The following is a 14,503-nucleotide window of genomic DNA, read 5'->3' as shown; positions in this document are numbered from 1 at the left end:
ATGGCAGGATATGATGGTATAAGAGGAATAACACATGGCAGGATATGGTGGTATAAGAGGAATAACACACGGCAGGATATGGTGGTATAAGAGGAATAACACACGGCAGGATATGGTGGTATAAGAGGAATGACACATGGCAGGATATGATGGTATAAGAGGAATAACATGGCAGGATATGATGGTATAAGAGGAATGACACATGGCAGGATATGATGGTATAAGAGGAATAACACACGGCAGGATATGATGGTATAAGAGGAATAACACATGGCAGGATATGGAGGTATAAGAGGAATAACACATGGCAGGATATGATGGTATAAGAGGAATAACACATGGCAGGATATGGTGGTATAAGAGGAATAACACATGGCAGGATATGGTGGTATAAGAGGAATAACACATGGCAGGATATGATGGTATAAGAGGAATAACACATGGCAGGATATGGAGGTATAAGAGGAATAACACATGGCAGGATATGATGGTATAAGAGGAATAACACATGGCAGGATATGATGGTATAAGAGGAATAACACATGGCAGGATATGGTGGTATAAGAGGAATAACACATGGCAGGATATGGTGGTATAAGAGGAATAACACATGGCAGGATATGATGGTATAAGAGGAATAACACATGGCAGGATATGGTGGTATAAGAGGAATAACACATGGCAGGATATGGTGGTATAAGAGGAATAACACATGGCAGGATATGATGGTATAAGAGGAATAACACATGGCAGGATATGGTGGTACTGTATAAGAGGAATAACACATGGCAGGATATGATGGTATAAGAGGAATAACACATGGCAGGATATGATGGTATAAGAGGAATAACACATGGCAGGATATGGTGGTATAAGAGGAATAACACACGGCAGGATATGGTGGTATAAGAGGAATAACACACGGCAGGATATGATGGTATAAGAGGAATAACACACGGCAGGATATGGTGGTATAAGAGGAATAACACACGGCAGGATATGATGGTATAAGAGGAATAACACACGGCAGGATATGGTGGTATAAGAGGAATAACACACGGCAGGATATGATGGTATAAGAGGAATAACACACGGCAGGATATGATGGTATAAGAGGAATAACACATGGCAGGATATGGAGGTATAAGAGGAATAACACACTTTGAGGTGTGCTGTTATAGGAAAATAATCCACTCGGTGTCGAGTCGTATCACACAATGCCAGCGTGGATTATCTTCTTATAAAGACACGCTTCATCGTGTTGAGCCAGTAAGGAATTTTTCTTTGGTTTTGAAATCGCTTCTGTTACACATATGGAACTAATATGATCAAATGTTCAAATGTTACAGTAGTCCTAAATGATGAATCTGGATATAGAGCAGTCAAGGCTCGGGGTTGCAGAGGATTCATTTGGCGAAGTTCCCTAACTGTTTAAGTACCCCAGAGTTAGTTCCTGTTATCACGTTCATTATAGCAGCTATAAACCGTTATTCCTTCACCAGCTGCTGCTCTTTTTTCCCCACTCTTGAAGTTAATAAGACATAAAATTGCAGCTTCAAGTTGCACCATCAGATGGAAATTGGGTTTGTGTTTTTTTTTTTTTTTTTTAGACAAAATATGACTTTTTTTGGCAGTTTGCCAGAATTCAGCCTCAGCGACATAGCGGGTTTTCCCCAGCTGCTACACGTGGACGTGGACGTGTCGTCAGCGCAGCTCCGTATTTAGAAACCTACTGCATATGCAAGACCATCCGCCCAAATCCCTACCCACCATCCCACCGGTCCCCTTCACCATCCTTGCTCCTAGCGCTTCTCAAAAGTTAGTCCCGCTCACGTGTGTAACAGAACTGCTTCGTCCGACGTTAGCAGAGAGGCTAGGCAAGCGTACAGTCCATCTCCAAAAGCACTCAGCGGCAAAATCTACAACAGGCACTCTGTGCTCTTGCTTGTCAAATGCAGACTTTAACAAGAAGTGATGTTTCCCCGGATCTGAACAAGTGCATCATTATTTCACTCTGTAGCTCTACAAAAGAAAAGAGAGGTCATTTATGCTCCCCACTTTGAAGAGGTGGCTTTCTTTTTTTGTACTGTGATTCACTGTGGGGTTTTTTTTTTTTTTTGAATCTCCAATCAAAATAGCTAGGAATAACTGCTTTATCTTCACCCAGAGACCCGTGCGAAAAAAGCCTTCGGCTAACTGTCAGCTATACGTATTTCCATAAACTTGTTTCCCCCCCTTCTGAAAAAACTTGAAAGAACTAAGCCCATATACGAAGGGACAAAAAGGCAGAAATTTGGGTAAACTTGGTACTACAACAGACGAAGAACAAACGTGAGCACGACCAAGTTTATTATCTTTTTTTTTCTTTTTTTTTTTGTGGTTTTTGTTTTCATACAGAAAGCCTGGGTTTAAATACAGAAGTGCTACAAGGAGGAGAAAAATCTCAAATAAACATCAAAAGAAATATAACATTGTATTTACACACTCCCCTTCTTTCAACCCTCTTCCATCGATCTGTGCAATCATGCACTCTCCAATACACAGGAGATATACCGGAAGTCCATCTGCACCTCTTATTCTCCAACTGGCCAATCAGGAGTCAGGTCAGAGGCCGCCAGCAAGAAAGGTTTGGTAAAAAAAAAAAAAAAAAAAAAAAAGAGTCACTTTCTTCAGGATCTTAGACTTGCGACAGGTTGAGGAGAAAATGTCATCAAAAAGAGACACATGACCTACTTGAATGTCAGAACGAAATGCTGATGTCATCATAAGGAGACAAGCTACCTATTTAAAAAGCGCTGCAGTTCACCCAACTATAGCTGGGTTGTTTTTCCTCATCCTTAAAATCCATCCGTCACTGAGAAAGGGAACAAAATGGCACACACAGTAAAGGAGAATCCATCGCGGGGGACAGTGGGGAAGGTCACAGTCCACTGATAGAGTCCTTGTGTCCTGTATTTATAGTCAACATCCATCTTGCATCAATATCCGATTCTGTAGACACCATCGACTCCAGGATCCCAATGAAAGCTCGCTTATCCTGGTTAGGCTGGGCGGTTGGGGAGGAGCGTCGAGGAGGGAGCAGAGCTGGGAGGAACCCTCGGGTACAGCACTTCCTCTGTTGATGATCGTTCAGCTGGAGGTTCCCTGGCACGCCTGGGTTTTTGGGCTGAGGAGGACAGAGAGGGACGCTACAGAACACAGTACCTCGGGATCAAGGGTTGGCTAGAGTCCCTACAGGGAGTATATTTTGAAGTTAAGGGGTAAATTTAAGAATGGCGCCTCCGTGTGGGCAGTCCTAGCAAGGCGGGTGGATGGGTTAAAGCTAAGGGCACTATGACTGTTTGAGACGCTTTCGGGGTGGGCCCAGAAAGGGGCACTGGGCCGACGCCAGGGAACGGTACGCCTCCGCAACCAGGTGAGGGTGAGACGCCACCATGGACTTCCAACCAGACGTCTCCATCACATCTGACGCATGGCTGAGAAAGAGAGAGAGAGAGACAGAAACAGATCAGTTTATACACAAAGAACCTCTTGTTTGCATGTCGTCCTCGATTTGCTTTCACCCTTAGGGGGCTAAACTGCACTATCACGCACACCAATGGCCTTTAACGACATTTACCATGCGTCTGTGTGGGTTCGGGTGAGTATGGCGTGTTCTCTACCGCACCCCACCAAACTCTTGCCGTCAACTGCTGTCCGAGACCACGATTTGGCGGGAAGCTCGCTCCTGCCCCCTCGCCCAGGAAACGCATATACCCCAAACATGCTAAAGGTCAATCGAGAACCACGGTCTTGATATTCTACAACAGGCTACAACACCTCCAGACATGAGCATGCACTGTTCCCAACACATGCAGTCTATTTTATAGTTGTTACTGTCATTTTTTATTTTGTCATGGTTTGTTGTGTGCCAGGATGAAGGCTGTAAGTGCTGCAGCTCAACCCAGCATGCTCCAGTCTAAACCCTCCAGCAATTCTTCAACAGATCAATAGCTCCACTATTACTCTGCATGGAGTCACACGGCACCCAGGAGAGCACAAGACGCACATAAACAAATAAAAAGGAGGAAGAAAGAAAGAAAGAAAGAAAAAAAAAAACGGTGATTGTGAACATAACAATCGTTTTAGGAAATAGGGCCAGGCTGGGAAGCCACAAGAAAAACATACAGTGTGTGAACACGCGTAAAATCACAAAGCCGCAGCATAAGGAACGTTTTCCTAGCAGGTGAACTATCTAGAGCAGTGGATGTTGAAAAGACGACATTCCCGGCACCCGGACTTCATGCTGGTGCGCAGTGCAAGACTAGTATTTAAAAAGTAGCGTCTCTAACGCAGCTGATCAAACCTACAAAGGCAAACAATTCGTGGCATTGCGGCCTCGCGAAGGACAGTGGAAGGAACGTGCACGGTTCCTGCGACTACGGCCGCAACGAGCAGAACGGTTTCATTTAGCCGGTGTAGATCATCATCGCGCTAATGCAGAGCAGCTCTCAAACCCACAAGACAAAGAAAATAGCAAGAGGAAGATGTCCATGTAGACTCGATTTTGGTGATTTATATAGACAATCTGCTATCTCTGCACTACGGCACAATAACGCTATCGAGGCTTTCTATTTCTAAAATAAAAAAAATTAAAAACCGGCAATACAACAGATTTACGCTATTTATTTAACTGAAGATGCAGATTAGTCCAGCCTCTTCTCTATTTTCATTGACCAATAACAGTAGCCGGCTTGCTCGCTCTGATCGGTAGCTGGCGGTCAGAGACCGAGGCCGTATCTCAAGGACACTTGAGGACGGGTTAAACTCTAGCAGAGTAGCTTCGGTGAAGACAACATTTCATTCAAAAAGTGGAGACAGCTGATTGCGGGCGTCTACACAGGCGTGTATCATCTGCCGTCGTGGTTATTGATTTCTCTCCGCGGCTTGTGCGGTTTCTGTTGTGGGTGCTGAGGGCACGTGCGCATGAGAGAGAGAAAGAAAGGGCGACACATAGACAGAGAGAGACAGAGAGAGAGAGAAAACCAGAGACACAGAGAGAGAGAGAGAGAGAGAGAGAGAGAGAGAGAGAGAGACAAAGAAAAGCATGGACAGAGAAACACTCAGAGAAAGATAGAGATAGATAAACAGACAGAGCGAGACAGGGAGAGACACAAAGAGAAAGACAGAGAGAGAGAGAGAGAGAGAGAGAGAGAGAGAGAAGGACAGAGAGAGAAAGAGAGAGAGAGAGAGAGAGAGAAAGATAGGGAGAGAAAGAGAGAGGCACAGAAAGAGAGAGAGAGAGAAAGAGAGACAGACAGAGAGAGACACAGAATGAGAGAGAGAGAGAGACAGAGAGAGACACGGAATGAGAGAAAGAGAAAGATAGGAAGAGAAAGAGAGAGAGAGAAAGAGAGAGACAGAGACACAGAATATGAGAGAGAGAGAGAAAGATAGGAAGAGCAAGAGAGAGAGAGAAAGAGAGAGAGACAGAGAGAGACACAGAATGAGAGAGACAGACAGACAGACAGAGAAAGAGAGAGACACAGAATGAGAGAGACAGAGAGACAGACAGAGAGAGAAAGAGAGAGACACAGAATGAGAGAGACAGAGAGACAGACAGACAGACAGACAGAGAAAGAAAGAGACACAGAAAGAGAAAGAAAAAGAGAGAGACAGAAAGACAGACAGAGAGACACACAGAAAGAGAAAGAGAGACAGAGAGAGACAAAGGCAGCGTGCAAGAAACAGTGAGAGAGATGCAGACAAAAAAGACACAAAATGTCAAAGAGAGAGAACCACAGACAGAGAGAGAGACAGAGAGGCACACACAGAGAAAGGCGAAGAAAAACATGGACAGAGACACGCTCAGACTAAGAGAGAGACAGATAGACAGAGCGAGACAAAGAGATAGAGAGAAAGAGAAAGAGAGACAGACAGTCAGAAAAACACAGAGACAAAGGCAGAGAGCAGGAAACAGTGAGAGAGACGGAGACACGGAGAAAAAGGACACAGAAAGTGTCTGAAAGAGAGAGAAACACACAGACAGGCACACAGAGAAAGACGAAGAAAAACATGCACAGAGACACACTCCGAGAAAGACAGAGATAGATAAACAGACAGAGCGAGACACAGAAAGAGAGAGAGAGAGAGAGAAACAGACAACAGATAAAGGCATGCTGAGAAACTGAGAAAGGGGAGCACTGAGACGCAACACATACTTGCATCAGCTCGCTCGTAAAAAGGAAAAGGAAAAAAAAACTAAAGAAAAGGAGAGCGCTCGATTACAGCTACAAACTGGTGGAGAGAAAGGTTAATTACATGAAATGGGAAATATAAATAATACCTCAATAAGAAGGAACTGGCAGGTCTGAACCAATCACTGTACCACAACCACCAGGCCAGCATATAAAATGACCTTAAAGGTGAACATGTATCTACACGTTACAGCTCTTGTGAGGTGTGTGTCAGCGGAGCGTATCAGGACATGACAGAAAAGGACAGAGATGGGTTAAAGGGCAGTCACTCACTAGTTGATAAAGTCGACGGCTTGGGTTTTGAGCTGATCGGCGCTGTGCAGGTCAGCCAGAATCAGGATCTCAGCAGCGTTCTCCACAGACAGGCTCGTACACAGAGCGTCCTCGCACATCACCTTCAAGCGCTCCAGAGCATACTGCACACAGAGCGACAGAGAAGAGTCATGTACAAATCCGACACGCTCCGACGAATTCCGACCAATGAAATCAAAACACTTCGAATCAAATAACAAGTGGTTAAAGGCTCTGGGTTACTGATCAGAAGGGCAGGGGTTCAAGCCCCGGCACTGCCAAGCGACCCCTGTTGGGCCCATGGGCAAGGCCCTTAACCCTCAGCTGTATAGATGAGATAAACGCAAGTCGCTCTGGATAAGGGCGTCTGCCAGAAATGTGCAGAAATGGCAAATGGCTTCCGGGTTACTACATCTGCTCATTAATCAGGGTACGACGTGACAGTCAGTGCGCTTACATGGACAACAATAATCCACTCTTAACCCGATTAAGACCATACTCTAATTAAGAAACTAGCGTGTAAACAGCTAATTTTACTTACCTTAATCTGATTAAGGTCATACTCGAATTAAGACGTGTGGAGTACTCCTGTTTTAGTCGCATTATCGACGTGTACACACCTTAATCACATTATGAACGTCTTGTGGGAGTTTTCACCGCATTTTGCGACAGGACACGATCACACACGGCAGTTTTACGGCGAACGAGAGAGTTCGGCTGCGTCCCAAACCGCATACTTGCCTACTGTAGGCCTGTAGTGGGGGGAAAATACATGTATCTCGGCTACTGTATAGAAGGTAAGTACGCGGTTTGGGACGCAGCCCACTATTAACGTCGTGTGAGAGTTTTCACCGCATTTCGCTACAGCGCTCAACCGTTTGACGGCAAGCGAGAGCACGGCTGCGTCCGAAACCACGTACTTACCTGCTATATAGTAGGCGAGATACATGTATTTCTATATACTATATAGTAGGTAAGTACACGGTTTGGGACGCAGCCCACGGCTTCAAGCAGTCGTCTATTTGCACGTACAGCATGACGAATAATTAACCGCACTTACAGCTTTTGTAAAAAATTACATAAAAACACCCAAAACTGTATACGGTTCCATAACGAAGACCAACTGTATGTCGATACGTGAAATTCTACAGGGACGTCGGACGGCGTTGCGCGGTGACGTAATGACGCGGGCTGTTAATCTAATTATGTTCTAAAGCATGTAAAACAGGAACATGACAGGAGTATTCTAAAAGCGACTCGTGTAAACACCTTAATCACAATATTATCTTACTCAGAGTAAGGTCAATAATTAGATTACTGCTGTCCGTGTAAACGCAGTCAGTGTTGTAGCAGCTACAATAAAAATCATCTGAGAATCAAACACAAGAAGAGAGCAACTCTCTAACAGGACACACTACAGTGTTTCAGACATTCAGAAACTAAAAGCACGCGGTCTCCTCCGAGACTCGGCCCGAAGAAGAAAAAATGGTGCCAAACAGACAGTGTGAGGAGCTTTGGGATGTTGCATGACAAGAGAATCCACCATCGGTACACACTAGATGGTCCGAGAGCTACAAAGAAAGGCCATGAGACACACACACACACACACACACTCTTTTGCGACATAAGCACCATTATGAGCTGTGCATTGAACAGCCCACTGTTATAAAGCTGCACAAGGCCAAAACAGCCGAAAACATAAAAAAAATAATTAATAAAATAATTAAAGAGAAATGAAAAGTGATGTAATAAAACGATGGACAATGCGAGTGTGAGGTGTTTATGCAGTGGAAACCTTTTAAAAGACAGGCTTCATCAGTGCTGCTCAGAATGTGTTATTCTACTTCATTTATTAAAACAGGAACATTGTGTGCGTGTGTGTGTGTGTGTGTGTGAGAGACCTTGTCAGCAGCAGCAAGCAGGTCGTCAGCCATCTTGTCCAGGTTAGGTGCTTTTCCGGTGTAGATAAAACACATCATCTCCTTGAACACTTCGGGCTCCACGTCGTTAATCTCCACTCGGTTCTGCGAAACACAAGAAAGACAAAACACGGCGTTAATATTCTCTTCAGCTGCACTACAGCTCCCGTCCGTCCGTCCTCCAGACCCTTTCAATCGTTGGTCCCGAAAAATGGCAGAACGTTTCAATTCAAAATATTCCGAGATAAAAAGATAGCTGACGTTCGCCTCACACCTCCAGGGTCGGGGGTTCGATTCCCACCGTGGCCCTGTGTGTGCGGAGTTTGCATGTTCTCCCCGTGCTGCGGGGGTTTCCTCCGGGTACTCCGGTTTCCTCCCCGAGTCCAAAGACATGCATGGTAGCCTGATTGGCATGCCTAAAGTGTCCGTAGTGTATGAATGGGTGTGTGAGTGTGTAAGTGATTGTGCCCTGAGATGAACTGGCACCCTGTCCAGGGTGTACCCCGTCTTGTGCCCGATCTCCCTGGGAGAGGCTCCAGGTTCCCCGTGACCCTGAAGGAAGGTTAAGCGGTATAGAAGATGGATGGATGGATGGAAAAGCCAGTTCCTGATCTCACCTACGCTGCAGTAGTTGAACTCACAGCTTTATTATTAGTAAAGACGCGGCACAGATGCAGGTAATTCACGCACAATCTCTCTCTCTCTCTCTAATATTTATTATAATTCATTCAAATAAATAGAATGTTATTACACTACTTTATCTCTGTGTACGATTTAGAGCAAGCGGAATTCTAGGTCTCATGACCGAAAATGAACATTAACGACAGCTTTAACTTGACGATGCTGGCAGGTGACCACGGTCTAAGCGGGATAATCCACAGCCAGGCGATTATCACACGATTTTAACGCACGATTTAAACACCCCGCTTCGCGTCAGGTGTTTTTTTTTTTTTTTACCCCCCCCTCCACAACGTGTAACTTGGATTACCCCTTACGTATTACATCAGCTACCCCTTTTTATTCACGTCAAAACACGAGACCTTTTGTTTTTCCTCCTAAGCGAATGCATTTATCATTTGTTTCATCATCACTCTTGTTTCGGACTGTTACAGGACTGTCTAACCGAGATACCCACACATCATACTCGACCACTGCTATAAAACGGAGCTGCTACGGGTCCTCAAATTCAAGCGACGAAACCAAAAAGACAGACATAAAGCAGGTCAAAAGGTACGTCCTGGGTGGAAGCGCTTTAATGTGATTTATATGGACCTCTTCAGCACTTTAAGGACACAGCATCCTTCGCTTGCGGCACACCGTCCACGTTAGCATGTGTACACACGGCGCACACACATCGCAATCCTGGGATTAGCCTGATACGATCGTAATCGACGATGAACGCCGATCATCCCCTTACTTCGGAATAATCAACATTAGCGCCTCTTCTTCACAAATAAAACTCGAACCAAGCTGACACAAGGGCAGAGAACGTTCTGTCTGACTCGGGCGGGAAAAACCAAGAAACAAACCACTATGTTCTTTCTAGTTTTTTTTTTTTTCTCATTCTTCCCCCTTTCAGGTTGATTTCCTAGAATTAATCCTTCTCTCTCTCTCGCCTCAGGCCCCTGTAGCAGCTTTTTATCGCTCACTGCTGTGCTAACAGCCACCGAGCACCTTTTTCCAGCTCTGCCTGGGAACCAATTACAATCCTACTTTATCCAAAGCACGGTGACCCGCAGAACACGACTGGGGTCAACGCAATAGAGCTCCGTAATAAAGCGCACACACACACACACACACACACACACACCTTTCTGCTATGACTAAGCAAAAAGGAAGAGTGAAAAAGTCTATAAAAGCCACAAATCTAAATTAAGTTCACACTTTTCAAAACAAAAGGTCAAAGCAAGACTTCACTCAAACAGTCATTTATCAACATCTGACTAACAAAAGAGTCACACAGTGTATGTGCAGAGGTTTGATCACACACACACACACACACACACACCTTAACTGCAGCAACTGTTCTTACTGTATGAGTCGATGCGCCTTTGTGTAGATGAAAAGAAATCACGATCAATTAAGAAATGATGACGCAACACATCAGATCAGTGACGTTATGTACGTAAAGCACGAGCATACGATCAGTTTACCTATTATATCTACTATTACACTATATATATATATATACACCGATCAGCCAGAACACTAAAACCACTGACAGCTGACGTGAATAACGTTGATTATCTTCTTACAGTGACACCTGTCGAGAGGTGGGATATATTATTCAGCAAGTTCAAAGTTGATGTGTTGGAAGCAAGAAAAGTGGGCAAGCGTGAGGATCTGAGCGTCTTTGACGAGGGCGAAATTGTGTTGGCTCGAAGACTGGGTCAGAGCATCTCCAAAACAGAAGGTCTTGTGGGGTGTTCCCGGGACGCAGTGGTTAATACCTACCAAAAGGCGATACGGTCATGGGCTTGCAGGCCTGGATCCGAACCCACAGAAGAGCTACTGTACTGTGGCACCTACCTTAACAGGGTTGCAGACCATGTACACCTCTTCATGGCAACGGTATTCCTTAATGGAAGTGGCCTGTTTCAGCAGGATAATGCACCCTGTCACACTGCAAAAACTGTTCAGGAATAGTTTTAGGAACATGAAGAAGAGTTCAAGGCCTCCAAATTCCCCAGATCTCAATCCGCTCTAGCATCTGTGGGATGTTCTGGACAAGCATATCCGATCCATGGAGGCCCCACCTCGCAACTTACAGGACTTAAAGGATCTGCTACTAAAGTCTTGGTGCCAGATACCACAGCACACCTTCAGAGGTCTTGTGGAGTCCATGCCTCGACGGGTCAGAGGCACAAGAGGGGACTTGCACAGTATTAGGCAGGTGGGTTTCATGTTATGGCTGATCAGTGTAAATACCTAACATCTCTTTTAGACCACAGGCAAAGAAAGAGCGAGGGAGAGAGAGAGAGAAGAAGAAGATGAAGATGAGGTAGAGAGACAGACAGGAAGAGAGGGCAAGACAGAAGAGAACAGGTAGAGAGATAGTGAGAGGAGAGATGGAAGGAGCGAGAAAGAGACTGGGGTAGAAAGAGAGGTAGACAGTCAGAGAGAGAGAGAGGAATGGAGAGAAAGAGACAGAGAGGAAGAGAGCGAAACACAGTAAGAGCGAGGAGTAGGCAGGTGACAGAGGGAGAGAGAAGAGAGATGGAGGGCAGAGAGAGACAGAAAGCAAGTGAGAGACAGACAGAGAAAAAAAGACAAACAGTGGGATGGAGAGACACCACGAAAAAATAGAGAGAGACAGGAGAAAAGAGAGGGACAGACAGGGAGAGAAAAACAAGCACAAGAGAGAAAGATAGGGAGAGAGAGAGAGAGAGACTGAAAGAAAGACAGTAAGACAGAGTGTGTGAGATGCTGGAACCTGTTAAGACTGAACATCCCCTTAACAAACAAGAGGAAATGCCTTCAGAAGAACCCCTGTTTCTCCAGAGTCAAATCTAGACATCCCAAATGCCAGCACATCTGAAAACCTAATAATAAAAAAAAACCCCAAGGTATGATGAAATTCTAGGAAAGAGGGAAGCAGAAAAAGATGAGAGGAGGAATAAAAAAAAAAATGGCACAGTGACCCGGCAGTTTGTGAAAGGAAGGAAAGTGCAGGGAGAAAATGGAGAAATCAGGAAGCGTGTCAGTGAGAGGATAACAGCGAATACTGCTGTGTCAGGATCGAGCGGGTTAGGACAGCGCTGTCACTGTGCAGGAAAAAAAGCCTCAGACATTACAATGAGGTTCACAGGGTATTACTGTTACTGCCAAGATACTGAACTACATTAACTTTCACAGCTCAGCTCACCCAACATACTTCTGGGCTTACTGACTGTACCTCATATTTCTCCAAACGAAAAAATAAACAACTTTTTTTTCGTCTACAAACCGCTCCATCTTCACGCTGCTTTCCACTAGAGGCCCGACGCAATAAGAGTGCAGAGCGGGACGAGATTTGATGGGTGGGAGAATAAAATGATCCGCAAAATAGACATATCAAAAAAATCAGAATTTATAAAAAGCAAATAAATGGTTATTCATTTATTGCACGAGAGCTTTTTGTAGGTTCGAAGGCTACAGGAGAGGTTTTTTCAAATTTCAACACTAACTATAATAGGAGAATGATGGAAGTATAACAATGCCAAATGTCCTCAAGGCAAAGTGGCATGGTGAATTACATAAATTGAATAAAAACATATCGCAAGAACAATACTTGAATTTTTCACCCCAGCAATGTGGCACAAATTGGAAAAAAAAATAAAAATAAAATACAGCAATATCAATGCTTGAATTCGTTTCCTCTGCACTTCATTGGGTGCGTATATTTGGACTGAAAACAAAATTCCAGCATTCAAGACTCAATGCACACATATTCACCTTTCTAAAATACGGTTCAGTTGTTAAAATACCATCTGCATTATTCGTCAGGTAGTATTTCAACACGTTAGTCGTCAACCTCACAAATTCAGGGCTTCACATCCGGGTCTCACAGGAAGAGCAATGATACTATTGTAACATGTTACTCTGGGGCGGCCCCTAGTGGTGGGATTGTGCTGACAAGCCACAAGAGGAGATGAACCAAGCGGACTGGCATACAGTTTTTTTGACGCTGGAGGTTCGATCTTCGCAGATATGCGCAAATTAAGGGACCGTCTCTAAAGTTACATATTGGTTTCTAACTTTAATAGCATTCGAAGGGAATGACTTACAGTCATATAACCAACCGTAAAGTGTTCACCCAGGTGTCGGCTATAACGCACACGCTAAGCGGCGTAAGCCCTACATGGAGCGCCGGTTTGGATTAGCAAGCAACTTCCTGCTTACAGTTGTATGCGCATGCCCAGTGTGCATGAATGGTCATGTGACATGCGTATTCGTATTCGTGTAGAGTGGACGGAGATCGTTTCTGAAACGCCGGCGTGGACGAGGATCGCTTCCATTTTAAAAACGAAAACGCACTGGTGTAAACAGGGTCGTCGTCTCGCTCCTCTTTCCTGCTGTATTTTGACGAGGCGTGTGGACTGCAGACGTCTTCCCTTAAGAGAGATTACTAAGGCGCTTCTGCGTTGTAGGACGACTAAACGAGATCTTGGAATAACACATGATCTAAGACTGTCAAGTAGCGCCGCACCAAAGAGTCCGAGGGAGGCTCTGCGTCTTTTACTGCTTCCTACACCGTGGGAGCTTTGTTCCACTCTTTGAGGTTTAATGAGAGAATAAAAGCCAGACAAGGCAACTGAGAGTCACAGAGAGAGAGAGAGAGAGAGAGAAACAATGGGGAGAGGGTTTTAAAAAAAATTATAATAATAATAAATTTTAAACCACCATACCTTTTTGCTCTCCTCCATTTCATGCTCGAACATGGCGCTGAAAACGGGAGAACGAGCTGAAAGAGAAAGAACAGGCGGAATTCAAGTCAATCAAGCTTTAAAGTTTGGACATCAGCAATATTCAGAACATCCATCCATTTGTAATCGTCAGCCATGCAGGAAAAATAAAGCAACTGTGCACGTTAAACGTAGGTAGAATTCGAAAAGGTGAGCCGTTTTCCGCACGATTCCACACGAATAAGAGCGTGAGACGCCATCTTAGATCATCACCCTGCTCTGACCTGAGACTGCCATCTGGTTGCACCTTTAATTACCATAATAACAGAGAGCAAATCCTCTATCATCCCTAGCAGAAAAGAAAACCATATGGGACCTGCTGCCATATGTTCGAATTCAGAACGAGAGCGCATAGCATCGGTTCCCTCCAGGCCATATAATAGTAATTGTTAAGAAAACAATAGTGCTGTCAAATGGGTGGAGGCTGGCAAAAACCCTTTACACGCTGCAAGTTTGACATTTCTCCTATATAAGCACAAGCACAAGCAAAGTACCGGCATTTTAAAGCCTAGTGAACGTAACACAAGCGTATTTAAAGATTCCGTATTTAAAGACTAGTTCAACAAACAGACTTCATATTAAACCAGGGTGAACTTTCTTTTACTTTCACACC

At 44.6% G+C, this 14,503-nt stretch overlaps 1 protein-coding gene across 7 annotated transcripts in view; it reads right to left on the bottom strand.

The window, feature by feature from the left end:
- Positions 1 to 2,417: 2,417 nt before the first annotated feature.
- Positions 2,418 to 14,503, bottom strand: part of spop (speckle type BTB/POZ protein) — a 123,567-nt gene continuing 111,481 nt past the window's right edge. For all 7 annotated transcript variants that reach the window (XM_053614197.1, XM_053614218.1, XM_053614206.1 and 4 more), the window contains 4 exons: positions 13,834 to 13,889; positions 8,429 to 8,551; positions 6,510 to 6,652; positions 2,418 to 3,476 (listed from right to left, as the gene is read on the bottom strand). In XM_053614197.1, the coding sequence (XP_053470172.1) occupies positions 3,332 to 3,476; positions 6,510 to 6,652; positions 8,429 to 8,551; positions 13,834 to 13,889 (467 nt within the window). In that variant the 3' untranslated portion in view covers positions 2,418 to 3,331. The remainder of the gene's footprint in view (positions 3,477 to 6,509; positions 6,653 to 8,428; positions 8,552 to 13,833; positions 13,890 to 14,503) is intronic.

Source organism: Ictalurus furcatus, chromosome 2, assembly GCF_023375685.1.
Source record: "Ictalurus furcatus strain D&B chromosome 2, Billie_1.0, whole genome shotgun sequence".
In the NCBI taxonomy this organism is placed as follows: Eukaryota; Metazoa; Chordata; class Actinopteri; order Siluriformes; family Ictaluridae; genus Ictalurus; species Ictalurus furcatus.
The sequence above is the reverse complement of the archived record's forward strand: the minus strand, read 5'-3'. Positions and strand labels throughout refer to the sequence as shown.